The following is a 26,116-nucleotide window of genomic DNA, read 5'->3' on the forward strand; positions in this document are numbered from 1 at the left end:
TCCTTCAAAGATTTTCTCGTTACCGAGGCTTCTCTAACTCTGAAGGAGGATCTGTTAATACAGACATTTGAAACTGAACAAAAATAATAAGTTTTCTCTAGTCAGTCAGTCATGTGGTTTCTTCAGTAATGTATCTGCTGTATGGTCATTATTGTTATTTTATTTATTTATTACTAATTTATTTGTTTTTTTTTATTCATCTTTTAATGTACATGGTAAAAAACAAGAAAACAACAACAGAAAATTCTATATAAATTATAAATAAATACATTACACCTCTATTATGTAGTTTGAAATGGAGTAGAAAAAAGTTTAAAAAACTTTTTTTAATTCTACCCCCTAGCAATATATCTTAAGTTTAATCTTCAATATAAACTATTTAAAAACTTATTTTTTTATATATATATAAATCAACACGGACAAAGATCTATACATGTCGTTCATTATTTATTCATTATTTTGTGTTAAAAATAAAGATATTTAAGAACATTGGAATGTTTTCTCAGCGATTTTCTTATGAAAATCCTGATGCGGCCCGGCCTCAACTAGATTCCGCCTCCAGCGGCCCCCGGCTGATTTGAGCTTGAGACCCCTGCAGTAGATGGTAAGACTCAACGTTTTAACCTTGATTTTTGTCTGTCAACATCTTTTCAGTAGAGTACAGCTGTTTGTGCATGATAGAGACCCCGGGGCATTTCTTCTGTCCCTGCGGGCTCATGTTTGCATGCTTTTGGTTTTACACCAGTAACACTGAATGGTGGCTATATTTGGCTACTTTTCTTTTCTTTTAGCAGAGTGCTTTTAGAGCACGCAGTAGAGTTTTTATTCTTGTTCACTGGGTCAGAGATGCTACTAGATCAAGAGGGACATTCTGAAGAGTTGACTTCCTGTACATTGTGTCTTCCAGCTGATGATGACACTAGACTTGTCAAAAGTCCATATCAGTCTTATTATCGATTGTTTTACAGACTGTCATGTTACGTTTCACAGCGGGTTTATAAAACGAGCGTTCAAGCAGCAACTTCCAATAAATAGTCTATGTAAACTCGTGCATGCGCGTGTTTCGGGCTTCTGCGTTTAAAACTCTTGTGTTCACCCATCGCTGCACAAGTTTTTAAGGTAGTTTTTGGGCCCTATACAAAATGCAAGGCCACTGAATGCTCACTAAAAGTTAAGCCAGTTGAACTTTCACCAGTCAGGGATTTGGATTTGCTAGTGACCTATGGGTAGTGTCCTTTTGAGAATACAGAAGTACTAACCATTTGGAAAAATGATCACAATGGCGATATTAATAAATGTGGATTTTGCCCGGCCGGAAATTCTATGACATCAAGTCTTTCATACATCGGAATAGAACTGCGTAAAAAGCCTGGAGCAAGATGATATTTGCACCGCTTCAACATCTCACACTAAGCTTCTTCCAACCATATGCTAAAAGCACATACAAAAACTAATGATGTGGATATGTGAGTGGTAAAAATCATTTTTGATTGTGATCCAGAAACAATTTTGAATAGTTTCATGAATGTCAAATAATCGATTATCTAAAAATGTATATGATTTAAAGTAAAAGTAACAAGCAGAACTAAATGCAAAGGGTTTTTCACTCTGAACATATTTGAAGAGCGCACAAACATGGCTGACCTTCCCGATTTCATCACCTGACCAACTTCGAATTCCTTAAAATGTCAGTTTGGATGTATTTTGGCTTACATAGTGTCAAGGATCAATAGGATAAAAGTGTGTAAGTTTCGTCACACCAAAATTAAATATGTAGGGAACACAAAAAATTTGAAAAAAGACAATGTGTGGCTAGCTGACACTATTTAGTTTGATGTCAGTTAAAGAGTGTTTCATCAAAGCTGGCCTAATGATAAAATGCAACTATCTTATTTAAGGTTGTTGAGTTCTGGGGAAACATCCCTTTTGATGCTGTGAAAGATTTTTGATTATCAAACAAAATATTTTTCTCATCAGAATTTTTATGTTCTTAATAAAAGTTAAACAAGTATACTGATCTTGTTGTTACTTAAAAATGCACTTTGTTGGAGAAAACTAAGTCATATTGGTCTAGTGAAGGGTGGGCAAACTATGGCCCAGGGGTCATACCTCGTTGAACTATTTAATCTGGTCCACCAAACTGGAATAAACGATTTGGATCACCTGTATTGTTTTATTTTCCCTGTAGTTCAGGTGTTTCCCCATAGATGGCGCACTACAAATAAATTCACCTTCATTCAGGCGCATTAAGTTATTCTGCATTCATGTAGCGTTTGATTAGTTGTTGTTTTTTCCTATATTAATGTGTGATTTCCAAGTTAGACATTTTTCTGATTATTCCAACACCACATGAACGCAACATTTCCCTGAGTTTGGGTTTTTCCCTGAGGAACATCAACCCATTTGTGAAAATGGCACTAAAGTGAGAACAGAAAACACAGTTTTGAAGTTAAAAACTCTAAAATGTTTTGTTTTGAAGTAATTTTCAATCATGATTAAGGCATTTTTTTCGTCCAGATTTCATGTTATTTCTTTCTTTTACGAGGGGAATTACCAAAACAAGCCATGAATCTGCTCCTGGTTCGGCCCTTCTGTTGAATCTTAGAACCCTTTGTGGCCAATGAGTAAGAGAGTTTGCCCACCTCTGGTCTAGTATCTTGTAGTAAAGAGAAACATTTCTAAAAAAAATGCAGATCTAGGTTGCATTGATAATATTTCATAATCGAATTGTTGCCTCCTGAATCGTAATCAAATAGAATTGTGAGATGCTTCACGAGTACCACCTCTAACAAAAACCCCACACTGTTTCTTGAATGCCCTACACATGCACAGTGGGTATCTAGATTGGTGCTTCCTGGTGATGATGTTGGTTTTGCCTACAGTGGGTGCATTTCCTTGAAGTATTATAAAGCATAGCATTACATAGCAAATATACAGTAAAGCCTTAATTACTGGACATTAGTTATGTGACTTCACATTTGAAAATATTTTAATTATACAACCAAAGAAAATATATTTGATTTGTTTTCTGTCTATAACAAAATATGGGCCTATGCATTGATGATGTAGATGCACAAAAAATAAGTCCAAGATTTGTAACACACATGAACTACATGGGGAGTTGTGTGATAAATATTTTTTTGGATAGTGTGCATACATTTTCTTTTCCCATGGTCCATGATAAAATAAAAAATGTTTCTTAACCTTATAATAGTTAATTCAAAACAAAACAATGAAAATTAAAGCATTATTTTGAGTTATTAGTCAAAGTCCTATAAAACAACAAGGCAATAAATAAACCTCAATAAAAATCATAGATTCTTAATTTGTTTTGGGCCACTTTGAAATTTTTCGATGTTTAACACTTAGCTATTCCTGGGGTATTTCACTCTTTATTTTAGGTATTGTTCTAGACCTGCAGCTGTGATCAAGCTTCCTTACTCAAGGCAGCACATTTCAGCTGAGAATGCTTTTGAATTCTTGACATGTCATTGTACACTGCTCATATTTTGTCAGCCCCCTGTGCCAGATGCAGCAGAGCAGCCTCAGAACAGAACTGAGCCTCATCCATGATTCACAGTCAGGACATGCTTCTTTTCTTGGTATACTTTATTTTTAGTTCTCCAAACATAGAACTTACCTGCCTTGTCAAAAAGCTGCAGGTTGTTCTCATCTGTCCAAAGGACATTTTCTCAGAAACTTCTTGGTCCTTTTTCATAATGTTTTGTGGCAAATTCTACTCATTTTTTTTCTAATTTTCTGGTGTCATGGTTAATTGTCTCCCACTTTGGTTCAAATTGTGGCCATATGGCATGACTCTGATACTTCTTGACCTTGCAGTTCTCCTATAATGTCTTTATTGGTGGTCTTGAAGTTAAGTCATGGCACCTGGAGTTTTGGTCTTTTCTTTGTGAAAGAATTTACCACTCATCCAAGTACTTTTATTAGTTTGGAGGTTATTCTGGACTCTGGTTACCACTCATACCAATCATCTTGATCTATCATCAAGTTTTTAGGAAGATTGCCTCCAATCTAGTGGACCTTAAACATCTCAATACTATGCTCAGTAGAAGTCACAGGAACATCCAGTGGATCTTGTGTGTTATTGTTTAAACACGTGTCAAATAGTGTGTTCTTGATCCGTCAAGTGCACGGTGAAAATTTAGCATAATGGTCATTGTCTCAAAGAGGTGTTGATACAACAAAAGGTAATGAAGAGAATGTATCTAATCAGCTCATCTAAACACTGTACTTGATGTGAGACAAGTAAACAATGACTTTTGAAACATAGGCTAGTATGTATTCAACGATAGTGTGTACCTTATGTCTTAGCCTGCTTTTTTGGCTAAGACATAAGGCATACAAGGCAAACTTTGATCTTCCTCACATTAGTGGTTGTGGTCTGCACAAATGCAGGACTGTGTAGTGCAATGGTTTGAACCTCCCACTTTGAGGCTTGTGTCACAAAAAGACAACATGGACCTTGTGTATGATGCAGTCCTCAGGCCATCTTCAAGTGCTGTAGTCTGGTTTACTTGTTCCAGCAGAGCGCTGTTGTTTTGAGTTTCATTGCAAATGCAAATCTTCGTTTGAAAAAAAAAAGAATGCTGTTTGTGCCTGGTATCCTTCGCGCAATTAGTTTTTCGTAAAAGAAAAACCTTTTTACGCCTTTCAATTGGGATCTTACAAACCCAAGCCAAGTGGGTCTACCTTTTCGTAAATGGCAGCTTGATTGCAAGAAAAAAAAACCTCTTGTTAGTTGGAAACAAAATGTTTAATGGAGGTTTAACGAGCCAGTTTAATGGGTTTTTGGCACATGCATACAGACCCGCCGGATTAACACAGCTGGACATGTTTGATACAGTGCCCAAGCTACATCCCGAAGAGACCCAAAAAAAGTCAACTTTTGATCAATTTAACAAAATTAGTAGATCTACACCTACCATGTTATCAATAAATGTTAAAATATTTGTAGAACCATTTTTGATAAAGGTGTTGCCTTGAAAGAACTTTTATGATTTAATTTATTACTTCTGTCACTTTCAAGTTATCAAGTGTGTGTAAATCCGGTCTCAGTGTTCTTTTCCCAGTTTGGCCTCCGTACAGCAGTAGTCAGTGTGCGGTCTAAAGGTTTCCCTAACAGTTAATCTCTGAACACAAAAGGGCACTTTGTTATGGCAGCTGCTTTGCTACAATATGCAAATGTGTTACTGCGTGTTTTTGAAATTCTTTATGTCTGCTCGTAACAGCTCTCAGATGTCCCAACGTCACTTTTTGACTTGTTGAACGCTCAAAAGAATGCTGAAGGCCGACGGACGGCTTCATTGTTTTTGATGCAATTTTGACCCAAAATTAGGTTATGCACAAAGACTGATGAGCTGGTTTGGACTTAGCCAAGGGGAGCAGAAACTAAAAAGTGTTGCCTTTCTTCCCTCCTCAACCCTCCCTCCTCCCCCCCCCCCCCCCCTCTCCGTCTGTCACGTGTTCCTTTCACAGCATAGAAAAGTTTCTGGATTAGGGCAGAATTAACACAAAGCAGCAACGCCACTCCAGCTACACTTGCAGAAGACGGAGGGGAAACCGAGACGGAGAGCCTGAAGTGACAGCGTGAAGAAACTTCGAGCGAGCCTCGGGGGGGAAAAAAGTTCTGAGTCCATCCCGGACGGAAGACGCTGACACAGAGAGAGAGCAGCAGAGAGCCGGAGGATCTTCGCCGCCAAGGTCCTGAAGCATGGAAGAGAAGCAGTTTGCTGGGATCCTGGTGAGTTTGAGCCCACTCACTGATACTTTTCTAAGCACTGGTGGATGCAGCCACGTCTCAGCTGTCACACCAGAGGGATGCAGCTGCAGGACCACCCTGCTTTCCCTCTCACCCAATTCACTGGTTGAGCTATACTTTTAAGATGCTCTACAGTTGGCACTTTTTTATTCAGTATAGAAGCTGTTTTATTACTATTCACAAATCTGCAACAGCTTCTAAATATTGTAGTTGTTTTTATTTATTTAATTTTTGAATAAAAGAAAGTTCATTAGGGTAGTACAGGTGATCCCAAGAGTGTGTAAAGTGTTTCCCAAAACAAAGCCTCGCCAATTTGGTGTTTGGCTCAATCAGTAAACACATTCTTTAATGTTTTTATCCTCTTAGAACCAAAATGTAAATATATCAGTGTCAGGCCTGGCATTTAGACAGACTTTTGGTGTCATTGGCAGTTGGGTCACTTCTTCTTCTTCTTCTTCTTTCCTTCAGTTTAACTCCTTCATCTGTCTTAAGATGGTATTAAACACAAACCCGGAGCTCCATCTGTCCTCTGACATTCTAACTTTTTTTGAAGCCTCCATTCCGTAGGATGTGGCATTTTATTTTATCCTCATTGTCCTTTCAAGATGAGCCTTCTCGTTAACTCGCATTCCAGACTGTCTCAACTCAAATGGGAGGGGGTTATCAGCGTTACAGGTTCTCACCGCTGGATGATGGAGATTGGCCTCCACGCTTCTGTGTATTTATTTATTTATTTTATTTCGTTGTTATATTTATCCCAGTTGCAGGCTGTCAGTCTTTTGAATCATTAAGGAATAAACGCTGATATTCGTAGATATTTTATGTTGGTAAAAATAAGATAAATCTTTCTACTTGACTAAAACTTGGTTGAGCACATGGCAATTAAAAAAAAAAAAAAACCTACGTGATTTCATCCTTTTACCAAGTACCAAAGCTTTACAACTCTTTTGTATTACTGTACTTTTTGGACTATAAGTCTCTCGGGAGTATAAGTTGCTGCAGCTAAGGAATACAAAACAAACAAGAACAAACATTTCAGCTTGAAAGGCAAATTTTAATAATAGAATAGATAATAACAGGTGGAATTTATACACGCTTTACTAACATATCTGTTTTTAGCTCATCATACAATCAATTCTTGAGATAACTATAGTATAAAGAACCTGCTAACAAAACTCAAATTACTAAATCCATTGAATTCTTCATTTTTTTGTCGCTTTGTAACAATTCAACCAAGCCCAACGTAAGACTGAATTGTTCTTCTTCTTCTATGTTGCTGTTAGTCGCAAATTCTGGTAGAGCTAATACAATGCCCTTTAGTGGTTGTTGCTATTTGTAAAATAAAAAAGAAAAATTGCACACCTGGCCAAACTATGCAAAAGACACCCACAACTTACACTCTAAAATATTTGATATTAAAAAAAAAAGTCAACCTCTTCCACAATTGGAGAAAAGCTAATTTTTTTTTTCTTCTATTCTTAGCATTATGTGGCGATCTTTAAGTCAGGAATGGGAATCAAGGACCACATTCCTGCTCTAGCATATTTTAATTGGATGGACAAGTGTGGCACATTCAAAAACGTACTGAATGTGGGTTTTTGAATGCCACTTTACCACATGGTGTTCAGGTCTATTGCTCTAGACTTTTATTTTCAGAACTCTACACCCATGTATGAAAGACTTGCAGTCATATAATTCCAGCTGTGCAGAAACTTCAATTATTAAACTCTCCTGCAAAAGCTAATTACAAATGATTGGCCTTTTTATGAATTAAAAGGGACACTACCCATCAGTCACAACCCAATCAGAGTCCCTGATTGGTCAAAGTTTAACTGGTTTAATGCTATGCATTCTCACGCCCAACTCGACGTATGGTTTTGTCCCCCTCTGCGTCACCTTTTGACTTTTTGGGTGTCCCTAACTTGTTGTTTTTTTAAGTGCTGGCTGTTCCCATTAAATCATGGGTCCCCAACCAAACCCGTTGCAGTATTTTACGCGGGACCGGTACCTAGTTTCGGTATCGGTCTGGTCCGTGTCCTGAGGGTTGGGGACCCATGATTAGGGTATGTGTTTTTTCCCTGTCTGTGGCTCGGGGTTGGGGACCCCCGATTAATGGGAACAGCCAGCACGTCAAAAAACGATAAGTTTAGGGCACCCAAAATGTCAAAAAGTGTTGCGGAAGGGGCCAAATACATCGAGTTGGGAGTGAAAATGAGTTGGTTTTATGGCTGTTTAGTATGTAAAGGCTAAAAATGTACTTAAAAACTTGCACAGTGGCATGTGAATGCACATTTACATTGACTTTTCATTGGAAGTGGTTTCTTGAACGCGCTTTGCCTGACCCCTGTGTGAATGTCTCAAGAGTGTTTTTAAGTTTTGTAAAAAGTTGTATTTTCTGAGAAAGTAGGATCAGATGCTTTCTTCCCCCAAAAAAGCATTTGTTAGTTTGTGGTGTTCTGTTAGGAAAAAAAATATTGATTTAAGGTCCTTTTTATGTCATTCATGTCAGGATTGGAACAGAGCACAAATGTACAGGGAATTGGATGAAAAGGTCCAACAGTCAGAGTGGACAGCTGCCCTCAGACACTTTGGTGGAGCCTTCTTTTGTGGTTAGTCACTTGTGATGGCTGAGGCTGTTGTCTTCAGCTGTAGTGGCTGGCGATGTCAGCTGAGAGTCTTTGACAATGAATCAAAGAAAGTGTGTGTGAGTGAGGGAGAGCATACAAACAAAATCCAGCTCCCATCGCCAACTGTTACTTCACTTTTTCTTCCGCCCCACCTTTTTCCTTGAGCTCTTTATCTCAGCCTTCCTGTCTTTTCTTGTCCATCCCCTTTTTTTTCTGATCAACAATAACATTGCACATACAATCCAGTCATTTCACCTCAACCGATGGTTGAAAATGACTTTTGTGTGGAGTTTTCTTTTTAACCCTTGTTCTTTTTTAGTCAGGTGAGATTTATTTTCCCTTGCCCAGATGGTTGGTGGATGGACCAGTCACCATAAATCTACATACACACAAGGCAGTAGCTTCCTGCTACTGCTTGGCTCAAGCCATAGCCTTCTGCCAGCAATCTTTCCATCCAAACCTAATTCTTCCCCTCGCTCACGGCTCTGAAAAAGCACCCATCCCGTCAATCTTCGAGTGTCTTTTGACTGCCCTGGAAGTCGCGACTTTGCTGAGCGGATGAGCAGATGGTGCCCTGGCACAAGCTTTTACTAGAAAGAACGGATAGCAAAGTCTTTGTTTTTTTCACTCTTGAGTTACTTCTTTTACACTTGTAGCCCTCAAAATGTCTGCAGTGTAGATTTAAGCTCTAGGATGTGAGAGGAGGAGGAGAAGGAGGAGGAGACGGAGCATGGCGTTGCCCGTTTGTCCACTCAGGACTGAATTCCTGTGTCAGGGTGTGCAGACCACAGCTGCTCCTCCATCACGATTAAGGCCAAATGGAGGAGAAGGTCATGTAAGACTGGCCAATGATCAAAGTGCAATACTGGCAAGCCTTATTATCCCACATTAACGTTTAGTTTTCCAAGATGGCACGGATTATTAGTTATTCTACTTGAGCTAAAAGCCATACATGTACCTACTATGTCACTGTTTTGTAACACATTTTACTCTCATTTTCTAGCATCAGCTAGTTTTTAACGTGTTATTTGGTTATTCCTGATAATGGAGGATGTATAGAAAATTAAACTAATGGGAGAGCATGTTAACATATGGATGATGGGAAATGGGGGCAGACTTACTTCACACCAACAGCTCGATCCACAACTCATTGTTGAATTTCTAATGAACTACTGTTGCTCTGCAAAAACTAAGTCTTAGAAAAAGGACATTTTTTCAAAATTATGTCTGAAAACGACACAATCATAATCAAAAGACCACTAACCCCGGGCTCCCTCAGCAAGCGTTACGGCTCTGATGCGACGCGGGGGCGGTCTTTCTACCGCAGATGTCTCCCATTGGCTGCATTCACAGACTCTGCTGCCGACCTCGCGAAACTCCAAACTCACGAAGGTTTGCGCGATAACAAAATCTTGCATGTCTAAAACAATTAGTTTAAAAATTTGACCTCCTGTTGTGCCCGCATAGGCATTTTCTTGATCTTCTTCCTCCTCCTTTCTAATGCTTAGATGGGTTGTTGGAATTTACTTGATGGGTTGTCTCAAGCACCCGCAAATTGTGGTGCTCCCATCATTTTTGTTAGGACCGTTCCTGATGACAGTACCTAATTTTTCCAATAGATTTGTGTGGTAAAACTCACGTTTTTTTCTATGCGATTCTGCTTTAATAAAGACTAGTATTTTAAAAAATGGCTGTAGTTTACTATCGGTGTGATTCACTTTTCAGCATATCCTTTCAGGGGTTGCCACAGCGAATCAGCTTTCACTGATTCGCACAGATGGATTGGCAGAGATTTTTATGCCCTTCCTGACACAACCTTGTATTTTATCCGAGTGGGACAGAGAGACCTAGACTTGGGAGCCCTTATGCCTACATAGTTGGGCAGTAGCGTCAAAGGTCTTTCCTAAGGACTTTAACTGGATAAAGCTTATCATGCCCCCTGAGAAACAAACCCTGGTTTCCTTGTGCCAGTTCTGCACGCAGCCAACTGAGGTGAAAATAAAAAAGCTGTAGCCCACTCCAAACAAATGTTGAAAGGTTATAAACAGGTGTGCATTTACATTCAAATATTCTACCCGTAAATTATAGTGAGCTGTGCTAATTAACTGTAGCATGTTGGCTACATCAACCAAATTCCCAGGTAATACTTTGTGATTGGGTCGTTGCTTGGAGCAGTCTCTAAAACCCATCACCTGAAGGAACTGGTATTGCTTGGTCATTCAGGCTTCGACAGTTTGATTCCTGCCTGATTAAAAAACCCCAACTGGTGTCAGAAGTGGTCTGCATCGAGATCCAGCTGCTAAGCTGGGGGCTGCTGGGCTAATGGGTTCTGGTCAAGTTGCTTTTGGACATTCCCTTTGAGAAGTAGTCATCAGTGCAGACTGATGGCATGTGGAATAGATTGTAACTAATGGCTGGCTTGGGAACACAGTGTCCTCGTTTTAAGAGGTTAAAGAGGTAGCTGAGGAGAGGAAGGTCTGGGGTGGTTTGCTTGGATTATCCATCCAAAGAAAGCCAATTGACAGACAAACCATGGCATTTTCACCACTGCATATGTGACAGTGTATGGCTGAGTTATCATAAAACGTTTTATACTTTTTGGTCATCCAGTTGTTATAATTCTTTATCTTTAAACCAGTCATTAGGACTGACATACTGACCATTGGTGAAACAAAGCAAGGGCCAACTGAAGTATGTGTTTGACCTCTAAAGTAATATAATACTTGATTCTCAAACAATGCATGTTTTAATCATTACATAAGTGGCCAAATATTCGTTTACTATAACCATGGGGTGAGTCACACAATGACTGTCACAGTCACAGTCATTACACACGAATGTTGTTTTGTAAAGGTCTGTTTGCCCCCAGTGTACCCCCTCAGTGGCAAGCCCCTTGGAATGTGTGTGTGTATGGGTGTTAGAGCGAATTAGCTTTTTTTTCCTTTTTTTTTTTTAATCTAATGAGTGTATGTGTGTTTGTACGTGTGCCTTTTCCCAGGGGTTGTGGGCTAATGTGTGCTGCAAGCTGTGAAGTGGAAACTAAATGAAAAGAAATAGAGGGACCTTCAGCCAAATCTTCTATCCTTGCACACACACTCACAAGTGTGATAAATTATACAATAAAAACACATATTAATCTATTGACCAATATTTACCATATTTTTCAGAGTTTAACTTTTTTGCATAGTTTGGCCAGGGGTGCGACTTATACTCTGTATCGACTTGTATATGAAAAAAAAAATGGAATTATATATATTATTTTTCCACAACCAGTTGCACTTTAGCAGTTGTTTCCAACTAACAACCACCAGAGGGCACTGTAGGTGTGTGTATCATTGTTTGCTACAGACAACAACGCAGAGGAAGTGTCGCCCAAAACAAGCACGGACTCTGATTGTTCTCCTGAACTTTATTATACCTTTTCATTTGCAATAAGAAATTATTATTATGGTTTTTATTTTTTCCTTCCTCCTACTAATACTGGACAGCAAGTCATCAAACTAGGTTACAGAGACAAAGAAGTACTGCTAGAAATGGCCTTAAAAAAAAAGAAAGACTGAATGATCTCATTGTCCCTGACATGGAGACGTGATTACCATTGTTTTTGTAGAGCTCTTCAACATAAATAAGATTGATCATCATAGCATTATCCGTGCATCATAAAGGTGATATACAGTCTATGCTTCAATGTAGCGATGAGGCTTAAACTTGATGACTTTATGTGGACAATCATTGACCATCAAATTTGACACGTGTCGTAAAAGAGACAGCGGATGCAAATTTGACAGGTGAATTGTGTTTGGTGTTAACGCAAATTTACGCCGGGCTTGGCAGATTTGTTCAGAAGCGTTGCACTTTTCTCCTAAAAGTGCAACTTGTACTCCGGAGAGAATTGAATGGGATTTTTTTTCTTCTTTATTTTAAATTTTTAGTATCTCAATTTATAGTCCAAAAAATATGATAGTTGTGCTTTTTTACTATCTTAGCATTTTGATAGAAATGTCTGTAATCAGATCAGGATTCTGGACTTTTTTATGATTAGACTCTGTTTAAAAAGATATTCTTTGAGTTTTGGTTCTTCTGCAACCATGAGTGTAATTATCTTTGGTTGATGTTGATTATTTCTTTATTTACAATTGGAGATGAAATTAGAATTTTCACTGCTTTTTTTCCCCCTCCCCGCAGTTATGTAAGAAACATATTGAGCTGCCAGTCAGCCAGTTTAGTTAACAGCAGTGCTCAGCAATCGTGTTGACGGCCTCTTGGGCAAAAGATGCCAACAAGCAGATGTGAACTAAAAGAGAGAGGGCGGTTGGCTTGGCGGACAGGTGAGGCTGGAGTCTGACATGGATTTGTGTCGTTTCACTCCACCTCCTCCCTGATCAGCTCACTCAGAAGGAAACAAACTACAATGCAATTACCTCTACTGGGCGGAAGCAGCGTCAGCTCGATGCCAGGGCAGTGTGGCAGGCGCACAGCTGAGAGGCAAAGGCCACAAATGCCAAACAAGTCCACTCCTAAGAACTCTTTAAAAGGTGACCTACCACCAACTGACTTTCTGTGTTTGTTCACCTGGCACACAGTGAAAGAAAGAAAGAACACCGCGGTGCTTTAGTCTGTCAATAACCCAAAGAAAAGCCCTAACCCTGGAAAGCCAGCCACATTGAAAAATTAACAGAAATTTCTATTTTTGGGTTATTTGATTTTTTTTAATCCTTTAAAATCTACCCCCGCCACCCCCCCCCCCAAAATTCCTATGTCATTTTTTTAATGAAATATGGATAGTATCAATTATGATACATTAGGTGATTTGGTATGTTTTTGTTCACAACAACGTTAGTTTAGATAAAAAAATATTGACATAAGTATTCAGAGAAAAATTATTTACTCACTGTGAAACATTTGATCCATACATTTAGAACAGTGTTACTATATTACAAAGACTTAATTATCAACAAATCTTATTTTTTTAGTGCAGCAAATACAAAATAAAAAAATACAGCTAAGTTGTTCTCACTATAAAGTCTTGAAAATTAGCTACACTTTTTCCCGCCAAAAGTGTCATGGAAGCAGCCATTTTAAAATGACTAAGGCAAAGCTCTTATACTGCCCCTAGTGGAATGATGATGAACTTCAAGGCAGAAAACAACTTTTTAAAAAATGTAGATCTTGCCAATGAAATTAGGCTCCACGAAATGTGTGTATAAAATATAATAAAACTGGTTATAGGATTTAAAATTAACGTTTTACTACATTTATGTGACGACTTTTTGTTTGGATATGATGTTATTTGAGGGGTGTCAAACTCATTTTGGTTCAGGGGCCACATTCAACCCGTCTGATCCTTAAGTGGGCCAGAATAGTTGCATAATAGCAAAATAACCCATGGTCAACTTATCTAGTAGCCTAATCAGTTATTATTAAAGCTATTGTTATTATTAACTTTTTGACAACAACATTGTGGTGATTGTGGTGTCACACATGATAATTTTTATAGCAACTTAATGGCTGGCAGGGACCTATGTGCATCTTACCCAGACGTGGCAAGAGCTTGCAAAGATATGCTGTTTATTTCTTGATCTCTTGTTTTGCTGTCATTTCTTTTTTTTTTGCTCCCCTAGTGGCAAAATTGCACATTGCGGTCATTTCTTGAAAAAAAAAAAAATCTCCCCAGGAATGGGCAAGAAATTTACTTTTAAAAACATTTTCGACTGGTCTGGATTATACATCTGACGGGCCAGATGTTTAATACCTCTGGTTTATATGGCTCCAACTAATCTAAAACAATATTGCAACATTATATATTATACTGTGGTTTCTATATAATGTTAAGTATGTGTTACACCTCCATTATTTTATGCATTTGCTAAAAGTATAAAAAAACATTTTATGCTCTTTTTTTTTGAATAGATATGTTAAAATGAAGTGGGAAAATACAGGTCTCCATCTTCTTGCACTGTTCATGGACATGACAGATAGACAGTGACAATTTTGAGTTACCAAGCAACCTATGAAGGTTGTTTTTAGACTGTGGAAGGAAACCTGACTGGAGAAAACCCACGCATGCACGGGGAGAACATGCAAACTACTCATTCGGAACTTGAACCAGTGCCTTCTGACTGTAAAGCCACGACACAACTGTGTATCTTTGGGATGATAAAATAGTTATTCATTAAAAAAAAAATTTACATGAGTTATTTGATAGGACAAAAATAATACAATTGAAGTAACTTAAACACACGATACTGCCCCCTAGTGTCAATCAGAGTGCCCTGCTACCCATAGTAAGATTCATCATTCTGAAGCATTTATAGATTGGCATATAATTATTAGATTCAACAAAAAAGTGACTATTTAACCATATAAAAACACAATTTCTTGACTGGTTATTATCTATTTACCACTGCATAGCTAAATAAACAAAAAACACAACAATCTTAAAGTAATTATCCAAATCTTCAATTTTCAAATTTACTCTTTAGATTTTTCTGCATCAGTTTTTCTTAATTTAATATCCAGCCATGGGTATCAATTTTTTTTCTCAGCAGAGATGCTCATCATCGTGACTCTTTTGATGTTGCCATATTTGCATACTGTGAAGGGGCAGATTGGATGATGCGTGTGAAGCGGCAGCAGCGCTGACGGTATTTTGTCCACCGAATGAAAGTCGTTTCCTTGCGACTGTTTGTTTGTCGCGCGTCCCGCTCTGTCACAATTCCAAACGCCACACAGCCACTTTCTGCCACGTGAGGCCAACTTCCCTCACATGTTCCTCACTTTTATCCCCAGCAATAGTCCCCATATGTTTGTCAAAACGTGTATGTTGTGTGCTCTTTCCGGCCCGATTTGTTCCCATGCCTTCTCTCCAATGAGCCCCGCTCTCCCCGGGGGTCTGAGCCCAAGCCTCACGCTATTTATACAGAGCGAACAGCTGGGGCCCTCCCAGCCAAAGCAGCGAGGGGTGAGGGGCCGGGGGATGGGTGGAGAACTTATCTTGCAAACTTCAGGTTTAACCAAGCGTTGGAATTGTGTTTTTGTTCCCTCTTGTTTGCCCTCTTGTCTTCTGACGCTCTCCCCTGAGTGTCCAAAAATGTGTGAGGCTGGGTCGTGTCAAGATCAGGTCAGCCGGATCGCTGGACGGACACGACTCATTTTGTTCCGTCCTGTTTCCAGTTTTTGTTCTTGTTTTATTTACCTGTCTGGTTTGCGTTTTGCTTTATAATTTCTCTGATGCAGTTAATGCCGTTTCAGCTCTGAAACACTCTTTGAGTCTGATTTTGAATATAGGAGGAAAAATGAAAGGGTTACTTTAGTCAAAGGCAAGGTGGGGCAATGCTCCCCTAAACGCCTTGAATGCCCCCCAAACATGACGACCCACAAAAATCCACAATTAGCTAAAGAAATAAAAGTTCCAAAACCAAATTATTAGGGCCACCATAAAAAAAGAGAATTTATGAGAATAGTGGAAAAATTGTGAGAGAAAAGTCGTAATTTAACGAGAGTAAAGTTGTGAATTTATGAGAAAAAAAATTAAGACTTTATGAGAATAAAGTTGTAAAAATATAAGAAAAAAATAGTATTTGGGAAAAAATAGTAAATCTATGATAAAAAAAAAGTCAAAAATCTACAAGAATATACTTGTAAAATTGTAAAGGAAATGTAATTATATGTGAATATATTTGTGGAATTTTGAGTAAAAGAATAGAAAAATAACACCATAAAGTCATAATTTCATAAACTGTAAGATTAGAATTGACAAGATTAAAGTCTTACATTTATGAGGCAAAATACTGTAAACAAAGAAGATATAAACGACAAAAAAAGAACAAATATTGTGCTTCAGTATGAGAGATGTAGAGCGCAGTATAAGCAGTTACTTCAAGACTCAAGATTGATTTACTGTCATATCTCTCACTGACAAACAGAATTTACGTTCCAGTGCAACCCAAATAAGATCAGACATATAATAAAAATACACACATACACAAAGTTGACTGAGCCACAGCGGGGGTGTAGATGGTCTACAATATGGGGGAAGGGTCATTTCACTTAAAATTATAGCCTTTTCTAGTAATTTAATGACTTAATTCTCGTAAAATTACAACTTTTTCTCATAATTTTACAATTTTCTTTTCCCGTAAAATTACAATTTCTTTCTTATATGTTACATTTTTTTTTACTTAGAATTACATATTTTTTCTAAAATGTACAACTTTATTATGGTGAAATTTTACAACCTTTTCTCATAATTTTACAATTTTCTATTCTCATAATGTTGCAATTTCCCTCCTATAATGTAAAAATTTTATTTAATGTAAAATTACAACTTTTTACTCATGAATTTACGACTTAATTCTCGTAAAATTGCAACTTTATTCATGTAAGATTATAACTTTTTCTGATAATTTTACAGTTTTATTTTATATGTAAAATTACGACTTTTTTCTCATAATTTTATGACTGTATTGTTGTAAATGTATTATTTATTCATTTTTATGGTGGCCCTAATGCTCTGTCGTACAAACAAACAAATACAAAAAAAAGGACCTGTCCTAAGCTGGAAAAATGCAGACAGGCTGGCAGAATCTGAGCCTGGCTTCAGAAAGTTCAAATATTTGTTCCTTATAGCTACTATAGCTGTTTTTTGAGTTTCTTTTTTCTGTTTTTCAAACATTTTTTTAAACCAGTGATGCTAGTTTTGTTTATCCCAGATGTCCAAAGATGCAGTTTTCTCTTGTCCGCTCCTCATTTTACTTCTTTCATCCGCTTGCCCTTTACAACTCTCAGCAGCTCAGCATTCCACTCTTGGAAGAAATGAGAAAGTCGCTTCTGTCAGAGTTAGATATCCCATCATAGACATGCAGATCTAATGAAAAGCAATTAGAAATGAATGTAATCGCGGTAAGTGGCTCACATGCAGATAGCAAAGGATTTTAATAGGTTCTGACGACACTACTGGCTTCTAGTATGAAGAAGTTGTGCTTGAACTTAGTTTTAGTATTACAGATCACGCTAAAATGAACCTTTAATATTAATTCAAGTGAAAGTAACACAAAAAATATTGTGGAAATAAACTGCTTTTCAGTTATTTTGTTTCTGCCTTTTAAACTCAAACACTAAACACCAAACTTGTGTACTTTAGCAGGAAAAAAAGCATTTTCTGAATCATTTCTGTTAGTCTTATTTCTCATATGAATGAATAATACTAAAATAGGCAAGATATTGATCAGATTAAAGTGATATTTTTGAGAAAAATGTAATTTAGCAACCAGATTTTGAACCAAAAATTTTTTTAGAAGCAGTAGTCATCTCAGTTGTGTTATTTTAACACTTGAAAATAAAACTTTTACATTAAGCTCCTGTAGCTAAGGTAACATCAGTAAACGGCTAATGAAATGTACATTATCTTAATAATGCAGCTGTTAATTTATGATGTTTTACTGATCGATTTTAAAATTAAATTGGTTAAAAAAATTGTTTACATTATTTCTTTACTGCCTGTCTGTGGATTATGAACATCAGGATCCTTTTTTCAGGCATCTCTAGGGGCTTCTAAACCATTTCAGGACCCACTCTGATTGCTGTGTTTTTGGTGTTTTAACATGTTCTTTTAGCATTTTTCTTATGATGGATGAAATATAAGAGTATTTTATCATTTTAAATTGCTGTGAATTAAAAGCAGACAAAAAAATGCTGTTTAAAAAGATTACATTTGTGACATAGAAAATGTCACCTTTGAGGATCTTCGGAATCTGATTGACCAGCTTTTATGTTCACTTCAGAAGGAATGCCAGTTTTTTTATTTATACTCTGCATTTCAACCTAAACTAAGGTTAAACTAATATTTATAGAAATGAGGGATGCAATTATTTCAGAGGGAAGCTCACGTTCATCTGATATGAGCCTCTATCTGTCCAGTTGATACAGGAAACATCTGTTTTCACAAGCCGTCGCAGACACAACACCAACAGGAAGTCTCGGATTGTTGTGTATTCGTTTTCAATGAATACTAATTGGGTTTGCTGAGCTTCAGAGCCACAACGGCGTTGGAGAGACGCTTTGAAACTGAAAAAATAATGCAGTGGCATTTAAATTTGTTGTTATAGATGATACGAATGCTTTGAAAAGAACCCCAGAAAGGCATAAAAGAAGGCAGATAGTAGTTTAAATGTCCTTTTTTCCATCTTGAAGTTTCAGACAAAGACCCTTCCATTTCCTCTTCTTACAAGGGTCAACAATTCTTTTGGGCTACTTCTGTCTTCCAAACTTTAGCTCTGTCTCATTTTCCAACTTTTACAAAGTAGATTACCGATTTTAACTAAAGTCAAAATCATGTGAGAAACTCACAATTATTGTCGCTTTACCGGAAAGCTACATTGTTCCACTTCTTCTGTTCTTGTGGAGAAGGAAACTGGATATACAATATTATCTGCTTGATAAAGGGACATTTGAAGGTATTTCAAATATTCCTTCCACATAGTCATTATCTGCCTGTGGTCAAGATTAAGATCTCTGGGGTAGCATATTTAGCAAGAAAGCACAGACCACCTTCCACAGCGAAAGTATTAAAGTACCGGATTTATGAAAATCCCTCATGAAGCAGAGAGAATTGGGTCCACACACCAATGGATTGCACTTGCTGTTTGTTTAGGATTTGAAGGTGATCAACTAAGAATTCTTGGGCAATCGATAACAGGCACAAACACCAGAATTTAAATGAGGATTTAACGTGTGCTGTGGTTTGTGTGCACACTACATCAATGTGTTGGAGGAAGCCCTAGTAGGTCACAAATAAAATATGACTCAATGAAAATAGAGATTTTGGTGGAAGAGGCAAATAGAAATATAGCTGAGCTCTAGTAAAGAAATGTCAAATGAATAACATAAAAGATGAAACAGACAGCAGCTCTCAAAGATGGCAGGTACATGTCCTGTCGTTTGACACAGAGGTTTGGTGGGGCGGACAATTGCATCTCCTCAATGCTGTATCTGGGCAGATAATACTACGATGATGACAAGTATGATGATGACAATAATGACCATGACAATGACGCCAATGATGAAAATGATAATAAACATGATAATGACGAAGGTGAGGATATGACAATGGCGATGATGACCAATAAAGTCCTTGTGAAAGACATTGTCATTGACACTGCTATTGGCCAATGCCAATGTGGAAAAGTAAGAGGCCACAGGAGAAGACATTGACAGAATTTAACAATCAAGGGAAAAATGTACCTCTTGGAAAAAATAAAAGAAAAAAGAAACGCATAATTATTGTCAGTGTTACCTATCATGGTTGGTTCCATATTAGCCCTTAATTCGTCTAAAAGCTCCAAGATTGTAGCAGCGGTTAGGCAATATGTCTCAATGGACTCTGCCCTTCCAAAAATTTTATTAAAGAAAAAATTATATGTCTTGTTCATTCCAACACATACAGACGTTTGGTTAACTACCCCTCCGTGTCACTTTTGGGTTTCCCTAACTCTTCGGTTTTTGACATGCTGGCTATTCCTAATGAATCCCGAGTCCCCAACCTCCTGGCTGCCTACCAGAACCAGTCCAGTACTGCAACGCGTAGCGCACCAGAAACCAAGTCCGATAACTAAAGTCGTAGATATTTGAAGTTGGGGCTTTTATTTAAATTGCTTGATTTTCTGTGATTAATTACAGTAAATAGAGTTGCTTACTGAAAAATTTACAAAAATGTAATTTTTTTTGCCCTTTTTTTGTATAGATTCTTAGCAGAACTAATCAACAACTGCAGAAAATGTATCTCTCCTTGACAGGAATGGACTCATTTTCTGAGCTAAAAAGCATTGATTCTTAGAGCAGGCTTGTTCGCGAACCGTACATCACAACAACACCCTGCCTCAGAGTTCAGAGCCAATGAGTGGACTTTTTCGGTAAAGTTTAAAATTAGAACCAAAATACCCCAAAATTTGTAAAAATAATTATTGTCATTGATTACGCTTGTGCAACATCGTGATATCAGCTTGTGCAATACACATACCACAAAAGATGGCATAGATCCCGATAAATGGTTACCATAAATGTCCACAGCCATGCATAGACATAGAAACTGTTACGTTTCTAAAATAGCCCTAGCACACACTACCTACATTGTTCTTAACTGTTGTCCCTATTAGTTTTGGTCACTACTACCAGAGGGATAGATAACTTTTGTTCATGAATTGCAAGTCATATGGCCATGACAACATTGATCACTAATATCGAGCATCACAAGTTTTACTCATATCATGAACCTCTAGCATTGTTGATCATAATCAGCCTTAATGCATTAATACATTCCAATCCTATTTTTTACTTATGCAAAAATTCCTACAGCATTCCCAAAAGTGGGAAGTTCAATGATCCATAGTTTCATCTATACTGGTGCTTTTTAAAAAACAGAATAAGTGACATCCTTTTTTTTTTTTAAATCAATAAAGATTGATTTGACACTGACTGATGCTACTGGTATTAGATTGGCAAAACTATATGCAGAAGTTGGATTACAAGCACATTATAAATTTAAAAAGACTATCAAAGACCCTGATAATCAATAGCTAGCAAATAGTTTCAACCTCATTTTATTTTAAAGTAAATGCTGCAGTTTTTTTAGATTATTCTCTGCTGGCTTTCTTTTTGAATCAATACGTGAGGAGCCTCTGGCAGCAAGACAAATGGCTGCTATTTGTCTGTCAGGCGTGATAACCCATTTATACGCTGATACCTTTTTCATGTCAACAAGGTTGCCTTTGCTTGGCTATAGTAAATCAAACAAGGGGCTTAAATAGGCAGATGCAAAAAAAATCTGTGGCTAAAAAGAGATGAGGCTGCACTTTTAGTCAATCTAAATTCCTGTGAGTTTGAAGCTTTTTGTTATCAATGTCCTGGGTCATTTGGAAATTATTGGTCACAAACATACTCATAAAAAGGTCTCCAATTAAGTGTTGACAACCTGAGTTTTCTAATGTGTTTTATCTAGGATCCGTTTAGAGAGGTGTGTTTGGTTGAAGGCTCATCTGTAATAAAAGTTGGCATGTGAGGGAAACTTAACAAGAAAAGCTTGAGGAGACAGAAGATCCATCCTAATATTGTCAGTGTTCTCCTTCCTGCCAGTCTAGTCTTGTCTTTGATTCCTTATGGAAGCGGTTGAAACTGGAATCCTTGTTAACAAATCACTTACATTTATATTATTGTATTATTAGATTAATAGAAATAGTCATTGCGAGTGACAACAGCTTCACTTCCATTGCAGTCGCTTGTCTTTCCTCTTCGGGATCAATAGTATTTCACAGTAAGAAGGAACCTCAAGGACTTTCTCTTTGCATCATCAAAAGGATAGCAAAACTAGGCACATTTTCATTGGGTTCATTGTTGTTTTCTCAGAACATTAGACCTTCCACAGGAATGAAAAAAAGGGAGTTATTACAAGTTGGTGTTATTATCAGCAGCAGCATCTGTGCCTCTCTAATTAGAGTTAAATGACCTAACATAATTGAGCAATTAGTTAACGAAACAAGGCCCTGCGCCCTCGTCAGAAGCAAGATGCAGCCACACTGAGCTATTATTTTGAGATCTATTAGTTTACTACCAAGTGGATCCCTCAAATCTCAGTGTCACATAAACAAAGTGTGTATTAAAGTTTGTATGTGTACTGATGATACACTTATCAAACCTTTCACTTGGTTTCAACTAATCTCAAGTCTAGCAGGAAGTGTAGGCATTAGCATTAGCTCCAGTGTCGTCGTTCTTTGACTAACTGAACTGTTCAACCATTAATGCAATTAACGTATTTCCAATGGATTCTGATTCAGAGAAAAGCGGGTTTGCGCTGTTGTGCAAGAAATGCCTCTTTTCCACTGAGTGGTACGGACCAGACCAGTTCCCTCTTGACTGGTTTAGAATAGTCCGGCCAATTCAACTGAGCATTTCCATTGACCATTGGACCATCAAAGCACATGTGGGGTGTAGACCCATGACGTGGTGTGCATCAAAACGGTGCGACTACAGCAAAAGAGAAACTGCATCAGTTGACTCAAAAACAGACGGAAAATTAAAAACATAACCATGGAGGATAATTATAATCTGGATGCAAGTGTTTATTATGGGGGAAACTGGCCTCTACGCTGCACAACAGTTTATGGTTCTGTTCTAATGGCCTAATACTGTCGCAAAATGGTAATGTTTTCATCAGAGTGTGACAGAGTTTGATTTGGTAGGATTGGCCTTTAGTACAATTACAGTACCACTGTTGCGTTTGCAAGGTCGCGGCATGAAACTTCAGGATGGACTGTGTTGCTGGCAACTTCTGCAAAATGGCGAGCAGCCAATACAAGAAAAAATTGCCTAAACGAAAAGTGTATCTTTGAATAAGTGTTGACGAAGAACACCATCTTTGACAGATATTTGAATCAAGCGTAGCACACATACCAATTCTGTTGTATTCAAATTGGGGTTTTTTTTGTGAGTCAGAATGGACCGTTAATACTGGTCAATGTTAACCAGGAGAAAACTGACTGAGGATAACAGTTTTACTAGTTGTGTGCTTTATTTTGTGCTTTAGTCAGCAAGTTAGCAACTTCTAGATTATTTTAGTAACAAAGATTTAACATAATTTTTATCTTGGTCAATCTTCTACCTTCATGTCTGTGAAAAAGAGATGTGCTTGTTGAATATTCTCATCTTTACTTGTAAACTGTATATCTTGTTGAGTCTTGATTGCCTCAGAAATGGATTTGTCACTGCAACAATTAGCTTGAAAGGTTTCTATTAATATCAACAATATTGCATTTCATCTGTGTGAATGATTGCATTATTATGCAGTAACTGTCTAATGACATTGGTGAAGAATGGAATCTGTGTTTAAGCTGTTGTCGCTTCACTCCACACTTCCACAGAAATTGTAATATTAGCTAAAATTTAAAAACTACTTGCAGTTACCATCATTTGCTACTAATGAATAATGTTACAATAATATCAGAGTCAAAATGTTTACTGAACCTTTTCCATTCAATAATTATTTAAAATATAAGATAAATATGTTTTCTGTATTTCAAAATCAAAATGTTAAATAGGATTATTGCAATTAAGAATTACCATATTTTCCAGACCATAGAGCGCACCAGATTATCAGGTGCACCATAAATGACACAGTCCGACATTGCGACACGTTAGCCACATTAACGTATTCACAGTAACACCCAACCTTGTTTGCAACTCGTAAAATTAAGACTTTGACTGGGCGCAGTGAACCAACTTAAAATTGCTTTGACATCTATAATCACAACCAGAATTAATACACATTTAAGCCACTCCGAGTTATGCCGTGAATTTTAGTTTTTTTATACTTTTTTTGAGCTGTGTTGTGTGAAAAATACGGTACAAAAACTGTTTAGGTGCCTGCAACTGCACTCAACGTATGAACAGTTTGCTATCAGCTGACAAGCACACTTGTTTCCTTTGCTTTTACTATTTCCTCTCAGCACACAGAGCAGGGCGGTTAAATGCTAATGACTCTTTTATAGGATCCCCGGTGAGATGCTGTTGCTCAGAATTAATAGACAAATGAATAGCATCCTGTTTGCGTTGCTCCTCTTGTGTTAAACATAAATTGAGGGCCTCCACTCAAGCGGCAGTGGACATTGTCCACAGCTATCAAACACCCATTAGGCTGGACGCCAGTCAACTTTTGACAAGAGTCGCACCACATCCTGTCAGAGAATTAATGCCTGGTGACTTGTTGAAAGACGGGATGTTATACTGCCACATGAGTGGTGTTTTTGTCCACCTCTCAATCACTTCCCTATTGTGGGGGCACTCTTATCTATTTATGTCTTTGTCTTTACTCTTTTTGCTTTGGACAGCCATTAGCCATATGGTGGCAAACAGACACAACAATGCGGCCATTAAAACAGAAGCACAGGAGGGAAGCGCTTACATTTGAAAGGGTGTACCTCTTTGACCACGTACCAGGAGAGGCGAAAGAGGAGGGCTTTGGCTCGGGGTGGCCCTTGGAGTGACATGGCGGGCGGGCGGAGGGCATTGGCAATGTCGGGGTGTAGAGACGGACGAGGATTTGGAAGAGTCAAGTACTGCTGAAAGGGAACATGTTGGTGGTCTGCAGAGTTGCAGCAGCAGCTGCCTCTGAAAACAAATGGAAGAAATAAGAGCAACTGAGAGAAAGGGGGTTAGGGGCCAGCGGAGTGCAGTGGAAGGCGTGCAGGCCCTCCAACTTATTGGACTTACCAATGTTTTTGCATCAATCTGTTCAGACCAAAAGTTAAGAATTGAGGGAAAGGTTGGCCAAAGCACAAATTTTCGTCAACCCCCTCCCTAAAGTTTACTCGGGCCGGCCCGACAGTTCAACACCCCGCTGGACCCTCCACCGTTAACCCCACGAGCCCTCCTTTCTCCCACTTTGCTCGCTCTGTATTCAGCCTAGGTGCTGCTCTGACAACGAGCCATTCATTGTGGAGGTAGAGGGGGGAAAAAAGACTGTGGATCTCTCCTGTGTCTTTTTTTGGGAAGTGGTGGGAGGTTGGGGAAGGAGGGGGGGTGAAATAAAAGGTAGATGGCAGGCGAGGAGGGAGGAAGTATGCTCTTGAAATGGAGAAATACGACAGAATGAGGAGGCAAAGGGAGAAAGTTAGCAAATGGGAGAAAATGGAGCGGGAGGGGTGGATAAGAAGTAAGAGTGCAGTGAGGGAAGGACAGGGGGGGGGGTTAGAGTTGGAATCACAGAGAGTAAGGGAGGGGGGGGGACCGAGAGAGAGAGATGAGAGCGAATGGGCTACCATGCCGAATGAGCAAGAGAGGCGGAGAGGAAGCAGAGCTCCATCAGATGAAATGAGGTGAAAGTAATTCAGGAATTAATCAAGCCAGGGCAAAAGGGAGGGTATACTGTGTTTGCTGCCCCCACGGCCCCCCTCTTTCGCTACGGAACTGAAAGGCAAGGTGTGAATGAGGGAGCCTACAGTGGCCAGCAGACAAGCACCACTAGGTCACAGGATCAAATCATGTCTGAGTCCAACACCATTGCCGCGTCCACCGCAGACCAGGTCAGTCCTATCTGTCATTTTGCGGGTTGATTGCTTGCTTTTTCGTCTGTGTCCGTGGCGGTAAAAATCTTGCTTGAACCTTAAATGAAGATTTGAAATAAAAAAAGGGACTTCCTAAGTTCCGGTAAGACGTATATCATCTCTAGACCCTATGGCGGAAGTAGTTAGTGGGAGTCTCTAAGAGCAACTAAGTGTGTGTTTCTTGGGCTATCAAAGCAACGATTGTTTTGCTCAGAGCTGCCTGGACAACGGTACAGGGACCTGAAAGAATTGAATTCATCAAGACGAGCTATTGTCTACGCCGCCTTATTTTTCGGCGATCATTCAGGGGGTCGGTGACGACTCAATACCCCCCGCACCACGTGAGGAGGGGGACCCAGCTCTTTAAAAACCCGACCACGTGTGGCAGCCCTGAAAAGTTTTATAAGTAATTGCAGTGGGAAGTCCGGCCAGTGCTGTGAGGGATGGGGTTGGTAAGGAAGTGGGCTGGTCAGCCGTGTGTGTGAAAGAGAGCGGCAGAGAAGAAAGTAAAAAGTGTCCAGAACGGGCTGATATTTATAACACCCTCCCTCCGCGCTTCAAACAAGGAGCTTTAATTGCACACTTTGGCACCTACACCGCTCGGCTTTTCTCTATTAAGT

The 26,116-nt window shown here is 38.5% G+C and overlaps 1 protein-coding gene across 3 annotated transcripts in view; it reads left to right on the forward strand.

Moving 5' to 3' along the window:
• slc6a9 (solute carrier family 6 member 9) overlaps nucleotides 1-26,116 on the forward strand; it is a 95,428-nt gene that overhangs the window by 12,896 nt on the left and 56,416 nt on the right. For 2 of the 3 annotated variants that reach the window (XM_024273822.2, XM_024273821.2), the window contains exon 2: nucleotides 5,497-5,761. In XM_024273822.2, coding sequence (XP_024129590.1) covers nucleotides 5,732-5,761 — 30 coding nt within the window. In that variant the 5' untranslated portion in view covers nucleotides 5,497-5,731. Of the gene's footprint in view, nucleotides 1-5,496; nucleotides 5,762-24,968; nucleotides 25,476-26,116 lie in introns of those variants that run through there. The other variant, XM_024273820.2, reaches the window with a different exon arrangement.

This window comes from Oryzias melastigma, linkage group LG17 (genome assembly GCF_002922805.2).
Source record: "Oryzias melastigma strain HK-1 linkage group LG17, ASM292280v2, whole genome shotgun sequence".
Taxonomy (NCBI): domain Eukaryota; kingdom Metazoa; phylum Chordata; class Actinopteri; order Beloniformes; family Adrianichthyidae; genus Oryzias; species Oryzias melastigma.